This window comes from Bicyclus anynana, chromosome 8 (genome assembly GCF_947172395.1).
Source record: "Bicyclus anynana chromosome 8, ilBicAnyn1.1, whole genome shotgun sequence".
In the NCBI taxonomy this organism is placed as follows: domain Eukaryota; kingdom Metazoa; phylum Arthropoda; class Insecta; order Lepidoptera; family Nymphalidae; genus Bicyclus; species Bicyclus anynana.
The window spans coordinates 8,259,444-8,270,609 of NC_069090.1; the positions used below are offsets into that span (position 1 = coordinate 8,259,444).

At 35.2% G+C, this 11,166-nt stretch overlaps 2 protein-coding genes across 3 annotated transcripts; one reads left to right on the forward strand and one right to left on the reverse strand.

Annotated features, from left to right (window-relative positions):
- Nucleotides 1-568: 568 nt before the first annotated feature.
- On the forward strand, nt 569-8,627 carry LOC112050079 (apoptosis-inducing factor 3). 2 transcript variants are annotated; one of them, XM_024088217.2, is made up of 4 exons: nt 569-723; nt 930-1,022; nt 1,978-2,312; nt 5,191-8,627. In XM_024088217.2, the coding sequence occupies exons 1-4, from the start codon at nt 624-626 to the stop codon at nt 6,487-6,489; spliced, it is 1,827 nt and encodes a 608-aa protein (XP_023943985.2). In that variant the 5' UTR covers nt 569-623; the 3' UTR covers nt 6,490-8,627. The 2 variants fall into 2 exon arrangements, with proteins under 2 accessions (XP_023943985.2, XP_023943986.2); XM_024088218.2 differs by having other exon boundaries at nt 586-723; nt 879-1,022.
- Nucleotides 8,617-9,324, reverse strand: LOC112050080 (ribosomal protein 63, mitochondrial). Its single transcript, XM_024088219.2, has 2 exons — nt 9,024-9,324; nt 8,617-8,856 (listed from the first exon to the last, which is right to left on the reverse strand). Exons 1-2 carry the CDS (start codon nt 9,195-9,197, stop codon nt 8,710-8,712), a joined length of 321 nt encoding a protein of 106 aa, XP_023943987.2. The 5' UTR covers nt 9,198-9,324; the 3' UTR covers nt 8,617-8,709.
- Nucleotides 9,325-11,166: the final 1,842 nt, after the last annotated feature.

Consider the following 11,166-nt stretch of genomic DNA (forward strand, 5'->3'; position numbering starts at 1 on the left):
TTTATATTATATTCTGTGGCTTACGCAGTCATAGAAACACACCATACACATACTGTACTCAGATCAATTATAAAAGGACCTGACTCGCTAGATGTTACCCATCTGCCCAAGCTCCAAGATCAAGAATCAATGATCTAACGCGTTTAAATGAACTGTTTCTATATAGAATTGATGTTTCATTGTTGTAATAGTTTTTGTCGTGTAAAGAGCTGCCTAAAAATGACGATTTGTGTAATGGAATGGCATTAAAAACGGTCAACAACTTGTAATTCACTAAATAAAGATTTATTTATTTAAGATAAAGTTACGTTCATTTGTAAGTACATATTTCTAACTTAATTATTATCATTAATTCTAAACAATATTTAAAAAGAATCGATTCTTCTGACGCAACAGCAAAACACCGATCAAGTGATCGAGTTACGAATAATCAGTTTAACGTGTGCAAGCGATGTGATTGTCAGTCTGAAGTTATACTCTTTGGTAACCTGTATAATCTATTGTGGTTTGAAATAAGCATGACATTGACATGGCTAAGTTACTAATAATTTAATCTGTGTAGATTAGTGACAGGCTTTAACTGGCTTTATTTGACGTTTGTGGTGACAGGAAATGGAAAAATCATGAAATGTTTTTATTTATTTCGCAGTTGTGGTTTTAGCCGTTTGTGTAGTGTAGAATATTTGTGGCTAAGGTCGTACGGCGCCCGGCGGGTTGTTCAAGGTGATACCTTTCTAAACATTAACTGATTATTCTTTCGACTTGGAAAATTTAATTTCCTATTGCTTTTATTAAATTTTTTAAACTCCATAATCGTTTCAATTTACTAAGTTCCATTTCACAGTTCCAATTTATAACTCTCAAGTGTAATATTACAGGTCAATAATTGTCTGAAAAATTAATACTAGTTCTTGGTATTCCGGAATTAGGTCAACAGATCTTAACATCAAACAAAATGGGAAGTTCCTACTCCAGGTCGTATTCACCAAATTGTGGCCCAGCAAAAAGTGAACCCGAAAACCGTAAGTACTAAGGTTAATTCTTTGTTCGGGTTTTATTAGCAAATCATCTATTAAAAGATCTTGATCACATCTATGTGCAATTTTAATTAATGTCATGAATGTAAAATAATGATATGAACACCTTAACAGTTTATTTCTTAAAGCAAACCTACTTGTGTGCTACAATATAATTCAATACTACTACTATGGCTTAAAGTCACTCGGCAGGTGATGGAGCGAGCTATGCTTGGAGTTTCTCTGTGTGATCAAATCAGATATGAGGAGATCCGCATACGAACCAAAGTCACTGACATATCTCAGCAAGTCGTGAAGCTGAAGTGGCAATGCTCTGAAAATCACAGTGTTTGTTGACCCCCTACAAGGTGGACCGAGGACATCAAGGCTCGAAACTGTTGTGCTTGGAGATCCTTGAAAGAGGCCTATGTCTAGCAGTGGATGTCCATCAGCTGATAAAAATAATGATGATGATAGTGACCACTACATACAAAATAGTACAATTTTTTTATAGTATCAATTGGTAGAACAAACAGATCACCTATTTGATGTAAAGAGAAAATCTATATTTAACAGATGACACTTCATACAATAACCACATGCTCGATAATAGAAGTCATAGAGATTAACCAAGTTAAAGCCAGGCTCAAAGTTTGTGTTTCTGACAGGTTGTGAGCAAATGGACTTTTGTCTCATCTCATATTGGATAAGACAAAATAATGAGACAACATAATCAAAGATGTTTGTCTCATTCGCTCACAACCTGTCAGAAAGACAAGCTCTGAGCGGCCAGGCTTCAAGTGTGAAATAGTCCCTTTGAAGCACTCCCTCATAAATCTGGCCTCATCTAATGTTTTCTCGACAAATATAATAACTGCAACCGGTATTGTTCCTGGTGGTAGTAACCAGACAATCTCTAATAAAAGTAATTTGTACTTAGTCCATTATTTTTTTTCACAAGGTGGAACTATATCGCGCACTGATTCAACTTGTGAATATGTTGAGTCTGTGGTGTGTAAAGAGAATGATCTCAAAGAAAATGAGATGAAAGTGTTTGAACTTGGAGAAGAAGGGAAAGTGTTAGTTGTCAAACAGAATGGAGAATTTAGTGCTGTAGGCACTAAGTGTACTCATTACGGAGCCCCATTGGTGTCTGGGGCCTTAGGTGACGGTAGAATAAGATGCCCCTGGCACGGAGCATGCTTCAATTTAAAAACAGGAGACATTGAGGACTTCCCTGGATTTGATTCTCTGCCTTGCTATCAAGTCACTGTATCTGAAAAAGGAGAAGTTAAGGTAAATTGTTGTTTTTCTATTTATAAATATTTCCATTCATTTTGCATAAAATTCTCAATTATTACAAGATATGCAAATATTGTTAAATTCTTAAACAGAGTGTTATTGGCCAATAGCCTGTTGTATTTATGTTGCTGGCATGTACACTGCTAACTAAATATTTTGGTAGGAGATGTAATCTGACTACTGGTGTATCCCATGAAACCCCATAGCAACTCTGATAAAAGATAATGTATGAGCTTAACTGTATTTTATAAATGTTTTCATTCAAACATAAATTATTGCTTGACTTGGCTGTTATTTACCTATGGTAAATGATGATAATAGTGTAACATGAAAACTTCATGTTCATTCACCCCAGCTCTAATCAATTTCCACACAGATTTGTATACTTTAATCATATTGCATTTGTCTTATATGTATTTAGTTAGACTTTAGTATAGTTATATAGACTATCTCGAAAGTGATTAAGATATTGCAATGTGATAACCAACTGCATTGATTGACCTTTTGTCTTATATAATAATCTAATATCTAAAGTTAGGTATACTTATACAGTCTGTATTTCAAATATATTTATAGATAATCAAAATGGTTCTTATTATGGAAATACTTTGTCGCGACTTTGTCCGCGGTTTCCACATTTTTTTTTCTAAGTAAAAGACGAATCCAGTCAGCAGTTTTTCTTGAAAAAAAACATACATACAGCCGAACGAAGAACGTCCTCCTTTTTGGAAGTTGGTTAAAAAGGGTTCATAATATCATGATTACATGATTTCTTTCCAGACAACCTATTTTTACGCTTTTTAAGCAGTTTGTTAACCTGGTTACAATTTTTTTTATTCTTTACGAGTTAGCCCTTGACTGCAATCTCACCTGATGGTAAGTGATGATGCATTCTAAGATGTAAGCGGTCTAACTTATTAGGAAGAGGATGAAAATCCACACTTGCAGTTTCTACACGACATCGTACCGGAACGCTAAATCGTTTGGCGGTACGTCTTTGTCGGTAGGGTGGTAACTAGCCACGGCTGAAGCCTCCCACCAGCCAGACCTGGACCAATTAAGAAAACCTGAATCGGCCCAGCCGGGGATCGAACCCAAGAACTCCGACTAGTAAATCCACCGCGCTAACCACTGCGCCAAAATAGTGTAACTGTAACTACACGATTTATAACTCTAAAACTGCTCAACAAATTTGGATCCGCACAGATTTAAGGTCTGGAATTCATTACATTACTTTTTAAACAAATTTTCACGTGGAAAAAATCTACGCGAGTCCGCAGGTCACAGCTAGGGTATATGAAAACTCAGTTTTATCATAGAATACAGTTTATTTATATTCTGCTATATATCGGTGAGCCGTGACATGACCTCCGCTTCCGATTCTGGAGAGTGTGGGTTCGAATCCGGTCTGGGGCATGCACCTCCAACTTTTTAGTTGTGTGCACTTTAAGAAGTTAAATATCACATGTCTCAAACGGTGAAGGAAAACGTGAGGAAACCTGCATACCAGAGAATTTTCTTAATTCTCTGCGCGTCTCTGTGAAGTCTGCCAATCCGGATTGGGCCAGCGTGGTGGACTAATTGGCCTAACCCCTCTCATTTTGAGAGGAGACTCGAGCTCAGCAGTGAGCCGAATACGGGTTGATAGCGATATATCGGTCTAGGTACTAATGAATTTTATTGCCATAACTGTGTACACTAGTATCTCAGTATGTGTATGTGACTAATGTGTTGTTAGTGAGTAAGGCTATGCGATCATTTCCTTTTTTTTTAGTTTCAATGTGACCTTGTATGTGACGGTATCTTAACTATATTACAGGTGCACACATTAGCATAACGTGTTAGGTATAGTTAACAGTATGGAATGAAATTCGAGTATTTTTAAAACCCGAGGTTCCAATCGGTTTGTAGTAGGAAAGAGGAAAATCATATCCTATTCTACTAATATTACAAACGCGAAAGTTTGTATGGATGTTTGTTTGGATATTTGTTTGGATGTTTGTTACTCTAACGCCGCAACTACTGAACCGATTTGGTTAAAATTCAAAATGAAGATAAATAATACCCTAGCTTAACACATAGGCTACTTTTCATCCCGGAAAAGTTCATGGTTCCCTGATCTGTGAAAATTGAATTCCACGCGGATGAAGTCGCGGGCGTCCGCTAGTTTTTATATTATAAATATAAATAATTTCATTTGCCCAGTGGATTCACTGGAAAATTCGTCATTAGTAGTTGACATAAGTTATCTGCCTAATTTAACACGCCAAATATGGAAATTGCATTACTAACGCCTTGTGGAGAGGAGATATGGAGCTTTGACCCAACACGCTGCTCCAATGTGTTTGGCGTTCTGTTGTTAAATGTTTATATTGTTTTGCAACAATCACTATCAGGTGATAATGGTAATGACTGCAACCAATGGCTTAACGTGCACTGTGAGCATTCATTTTTAGACTGTAACTTGTCTTAACACTGTGACCACATTGGTCACGCACAATTTTTTTTTATTTTTTACAAATTAGCCCTTGACTATATTCTCACCTGATGGTAAGTGATGATGCAATCTAAGATGGAAGCGGGCTAACTTGGTAGGAGAAGGATGAAAAAACCACACCCCTTTCGATTTCTACTCTACATCGTACCGCCGGTAGGGTGGTAACTAGCCACGGCCGAAGCCTCCCACCAGGACCCAAAATCCAGGACCTCCGTCTTGTTAATCCACCGCGCATACCACTGCGCCACAGAGGCCGTCACAATTGTTGTTTTGACGTTGTTTAGTAATTAAAATTCAGTAATATGGATTTCAAGTTCCAGTTTTTAACTAATCCAATGTACATTCAGTCAAACAAGTTCGATTTTTTAATTTCAGGTTAGAGCTAAACTTAGCGACTTGAAGTCCAACAAACGAATAAAAGATATGGGATTGACGTCATCGCTTGATGAGTCATCCGTCGTGATCGTCGGCGGCGGCCCGTCGGGCGCGACCTGCGCAGAGACGCTTCGGAGCGAAGGCTTCACTGGACGAATTACTGTAGTCGCTAAGGAGAACTACTTACCATACGACAGAATAAAGGTATCGAAGATCGGCACGGTGACTGACATAGATAAACTGCAGGCCAGATCTCAGCAGTACTATCAAGACGCAAACATAAATGTTATAAAAGGAGTCGAAGTGACCAAACTGAACGCAGACAGCAAATCCGTAGAATTAAGCGACGGCTCGAAATTATCATTTAGTTCGTTGTATCTCGCTACCGGTTCAAAGCCGCGCGTACCTGATATACCAGGCGTAGATTTAAAAAACATATTTACAGTTCGAAACTTCGATGACTCTATTAACATTCTTAAAACGTTGGGTACAGAAAAAGATAAAGATGTTGTGGTCTTAGGCTTGAGTTTTATTGGTTTGGAGACTGCTTCCTCGTGCGTCTCGAAAGCCAAATCTATGACTGTAGTGGGCAAAGACGTCGCGCCTCTCGGTCAAATATTCGGTAAAGAAATAGGTCAGAGTCTCCAAAAATTATTCCAAGATAATGGAGTTTCGTTCTATTTTGAAACCACTATTGTGAAATGTAATGGTGAAAATGGCGTAATTAAATCTGTAGAATTGACCAACGGTACAACACTTCCTGCTGATATGTTAATTTTGGGTGTGGGAACCACATTCTACACAGAATTTCTCAGAGATAGTGGTATCACATTAAAACCAAACGGTGCGGTTGTAGTCACTGATAAGTTGGAAACTAATATCAAAAACATATACGCCGGTGGCGATATTGCTTTCGCTCCAGTTTACGCTTTAGATAATGAACCTATGTCTATTGGACATATAGGCTTAGCCCAATACCATGGTCAAGTCGCAGCTAAGAATATTCTAAAGAAAGAAACACCTCTCAAAACTGTCCCATTTTTCTGGACAATGGTATTTGGCAAGTCAATTCGTTATGCTGGATGTGGTAAACCTGTCAGTTTCCAAATTGAAGGGGATATCTCATCATTAAAATTTGTTATATTTTTCTTTAATGAGGCTGAAAAAGTAATTTCGGTTGCGTCATGTATGAGAGATCCTGTCGTGTCACAATTTGCGGAACTGCTTTATCAGGGTAAACCACTGTACAAAAAAGATCTGAAAGATGATCCATTTGCTTGGATTAAAAATATAAATTAGTTTATAATATATTTTATATTAAACCAGTATTAATATTTGTACGAAAATCTCGTTCTTGATATTTATGAAGCATTTACGATAGTTTACGTTGGAGATTAATGGATATATAACGAATATTTATTCTGATATAAAATTCATGCAGTTCAGTTTGGCTTGTTGTTAGATTTTATAGATAAAATTTGTTATTATAAAATGAATAATTTTATCAAAACTACCTGTCTGAAACCGAATAGGTATACAGCCTAAATAAAATCTCAAATTATGACGCTTTTTTATCACTGTATGGTAATGTTAGGATATTTTTATTTACTTATCACTTGCATTTGCCACTTGGGTTTGGGCTCATCAATTTAAGCCCATACCTGTATCTATTGTTATTTCTGCAAGAAAATCTTATTGTTTGATATCTCTTCATTTTATTAATATTAGAAGCTGTGCCTTGATTATGTTGATATTATAAGTAACTTATCTCATTTATTTTAAGGAATAATGTAAAGTATTTATTATAAAACAACTTGTATTTATGCTTTATTTTTAACAAATTGTACTTATGCTTTAACTATATCATAATGTAATAATCATAATGTATGTTATGTATATTTAAATGTTATTAAGTGTTGTTTATATATGCAGTTAATCTTAAAAATATTATTATACTTAATATTGTAATTTTTTCAAAAATAATGGTTTGCATTTCCAGTGTACTTGATGTAGTTACAAAATTACAATAGCTACAAAAGTCGTACAAATACTTCTATATTATTTTTGATATGTGCCGACTAAGACTTGAGCTGACTAGCCAAATAGTTAGTTGCAAAGAGGCCGACTTTGATTGTGTCTATATGTTTCGTTTACTTGGTATTGTTTTCTTAATTTTCATCCGCGTGCATGAATGCCGACCAAGGGTAGGATTATATGAATCAAAAGAAGAATTCTGAAAAGAAGTCGTCGCGAGAACGTACGTGAATAGTTACAGAGAGAGTATGTAGCAAAATGTTTCCAAAATGAGGGAAATACTGAACATAAGAAATCTCAATTTGTAATATCTCTATAGATGTAAAATTCATGTAATATCAACCTCACTTGTTTTATAGTTTTTATTTTATTATTAAAATACAATGAATTTTTTATTCATGTGCGTAAAAATATCGCGAATTCTTTTTTAATTTACGGTAGGAGTAGATACTTGTCACAGGCAATGACTTCAACTATACAGCCTGTTCATTTTAACTGTCAACTTAAACGTAATTTAAAAAATTAACTATTATAATACTCAATACTTTCTAAATTAAAAAAAAATTACTTTTGCTTGCTGATATGGCCGAGTAAGAGCTCCCGCTCACTTACAATTCTTAGTTGGCCGACTAAATCGCAGAATGTAGTGTAGGTACTAACAGGTATAGCAATATATGACAGCCCGCACATCTTCTCCAACTAATAAATTAGACACGATCTTATCAGAGCATCGCAGCTCTGTGTGTCTCACTTCTGGTCATGCACAATTAAAAAGTTGTCCAACTAAACTGTAAGCGTTTGCAATTTAGTTGTTTGATAGTCGGCCAACTAAAAATTGTAAGTGAGTGGGCACCCTAAGAATACAGACATTACTGATATTTTATATGGAAGTGAAAGAGCTGAATTAAACTTTAGGATGTATTTTTCTTCCTTCATACATAATATTGTTTACAAATTCATAAGCAGACTAGTCAGTGCTATTAGCTGACTATGATAGCAGCAGAGTCGGCACATCTCTAATTATTATTTAAGAAAAAGGGTGACATTAATTTAGAAAACTGTTGTGATAATTGCAATTCACTTTTATTAAAATAGAACATTCCAAATTGAGTGATTTTTAACCAGCCAAAACTTTGTTTTGTTTTACTGAATCTACTTTAAGCACTCACCATAGTGATAATGTTAAACCCACATAATGATGGTTTGATGGGTTTGATGGGTATCAGTTTCTAAACACTTTGTTTAAAGTGAAACTATGTTAGCATGTTTTTGAAATTTAGTGTATAAAAGATTTATAAACCTACATTGTCACTAACTGTATCAGAAATTAAGTTCTATAAGAATATAAATACATTGTGATAATTTTTATTTATTTTAATAGTGTGAATAAAATTTTTAACCAATTTTCGTAAACTTTATTGCCTTCTAATTCTATAATATTATATGTAGTAAAACTAAATGACCAATAATATTGAACATATTTCTCTAATCCCACCCTTCTTTGACTCTCAGATGCTGTAACCGTTCGTATAATGTGACATCTTCTTTGAACATTCTCTTGGTTGTGTCCGCAAATTGTTTTTTCCTAGCTTCCTGTTTACCCAATGCTTTTGCATGTCCATGGCTTTCTTCCTGAAAATGATATTTAGATTAAACAGGAAATTTTTGGGGATATCCATAATATCTTTCATATAAATATAAATTAGTGTGTGAGGTTGTAGGAGGAAATCTACTATCTACCAATAAATATCTCGTTATTTGTGAGTGCCAAAATATATTATCCCCGTATTTTTACAAACCTCTGTTAAGTATGGATGTCGCAGATAAAACATATTTTGCTCTTCAACAGCAAAGTTTTGTTCCAATTTACGAAGGTGTTTGGGTTCTACTTTTCTGACTAGACGGTCTTTACCCCGAAATATATGACCATTTGGAAGTCTATTACGACGAAACAAACATAACGTTAACTTCATTTCTAAAACAATAAATACATATATTGCTACACAATAATATTCTTCAAAGTTTTCGTCGCAAACGTAAAGAGTTTTTATAACTATTTTTTAAGGAATTAATTTTGGTAGGTTATGTTGGTTTGGTTTGAGAACTTTGAGACCACAAACGTCAAATGAAGGTTTAAGACCTTGACAGTTTGGTTGTCACTTGACAGCAGTTTCAGCACAGATTAATTAATGATGTATGTTGCACAGACTTTAAATACATAAATGGCTTTTATGTCAGACTCAGACGAATTATATAGGGATCTGCCTTGCTACCTACTCCCTCTAGCAAAGATCAAAAACCAATAATCTAACACGTTTATAAAAACTGTTGCTATAGAATAGAATCGATGTTTCATTGTTGTAATCGTTTTCGTTGTGTAAAGAGCTCCCTAAAAATGCCGGTTTGTGTAGTTAAATGGCATAAAAAACGGCCAAAAACTTGTAGTTTAGTAAAAGATGGAGTAACGTTTCATTTTAAAGTATTTAAACCTTAATTTTATCAATTTTTTAATAAAAACAATTTATAAAAAGAATCGCTTCTTTTGACCAAACAGCCAAACATCGATCAGTAATCGAGTATTCTATGTATTTAATCTGTGGATAGTCTAAGCAATGTCACAGTAAATATATATACAAGCAGTAGTTTGACTTCGTACTAGAGGTCGAAACGCGAGCTATACCTATGAACCTCGAACTCAGGGCGTGCATGGGGTGCAGGCAGTCACGACTGTGCCGCAGTGACGAACGCACGGACAAAAAATGACAGACTTTTTTGTTGGTGAATTTAGGTGCGAACCACGTCCAGTTAATAATGGCCTAAGAGTAAAAGCGAAACTTGACCGGGTTGTCAAGTTATTGAATATATTTTGAAAATATTTGTTAGAGGGCATTATAATTAATATGACCGATACTGAAGCCGTAAACTCTTTTTTGTTATTTTTTGTCTGTCTGTCTGTCCGTCCGTCTTTTTTACTACCGGGCATCACGCTGAAGCTACTGAATGAAATCAAATGAAACTTGCCAGGATTTGTGACCATAATAGAAGTAATAAGTAATAATAATAAGGATAGTTTTTGTCGCGAAAATAAAATGAGAAAGAAGTAAACTAGGGGTATAAATTTGTATGGAAATTCCTTCAGTTTTCAAGGTACATTTGTAAATGTAAAATGATTAGTGAACTATTTGTTATACTTTAAAAACTTGTAAAAATATAAATAAAATGTTGTGAAATAGTAGTTGAAGTAGGGGTAGTTTACACCGATTTCGACGTGGACGAAGTCGCGGGCGTCCGCTTGTTAATAATATAGAGCCACACAGTATCTCTATCTAGCTAGTAATCTGTGGAGTCACACACTACACAGAGCAAGGAACATATTTGACACAGAGCCTTCATATCAAAGAGTAGAGTAAGTATCTTCATCATAATTCATATCATTTGTCGTCTGTGCACAGAGCTATCACATCACATCAGCTTGCTTGCTTGCAACAAAAAATAAAATATGTCGAATGTCCAACTTAGACCTGTGTAATTCGATCGTTTCGTAAAACCCGGGTCGATCGCGACCCATACTCATGGAGATCGGGTCTCAATGATTCGATCATTTCGATCATTCGGGTCACGGGTTGTTTGGGTTTTGTGTATCGTTGCGACGCGGCTTGAAGTAGGTAGGTATTTGAACTGAACACCCGTAAGACCCGAACCGGAACCCGATCCTTTGATTGACCGCCGGATTCAAAACAAAGTTATGCCTACTATCAGTTAAATAAATATTGTGGTTTGTAATTGTATCGCTTTTGCGTGGTGATACAATAATATTAAATTATCATCTAAATTTACATTCGAAAAATGGGGAATTTTATTTTATGTTTTTATGAATGTAGATAAAAAAATGTAAATAATTAAAGTTATTATATATTATGTAGATAAAACTATTGCTAAAAG

Coding starts and splice junctions, on each gene's coding strand:
- LOC112050079 (XM_024088217.2), top strand. CDS start 624: ATGAAATGTTTTTATTTATTTCGCAGTTGTGGTTTTAGCCGTTTGTGT. Junction 724..929: donor CGCCCGGCGGGTTGTTCAAG/GTGATACCTTTC, acceptor TTCCGGAATTAG/GTCAACAGATCTTAACATCA. Junction 2,313..5,190: donor CTGAAAAAGGAGAAGTTAAG/GTAAATTGTTGT, acceptor TTTTAATTTCAG/GTTAGAGCTAAACTTAGCGA.
- LOC112050080 (XM_024088219.2), bottom strand. CDS start 9,197: ATGAAGTTAACGTTATGTTTGTTTCGTCGTAATAGACTTCCAAATGGT. Junction 8,857..9,023: donor GACATCCATACTTAACAGAG/GTTTGTAAAAAT, acceptor TATCATTTTCAG/GAAGAAAGCCATGGACATGC.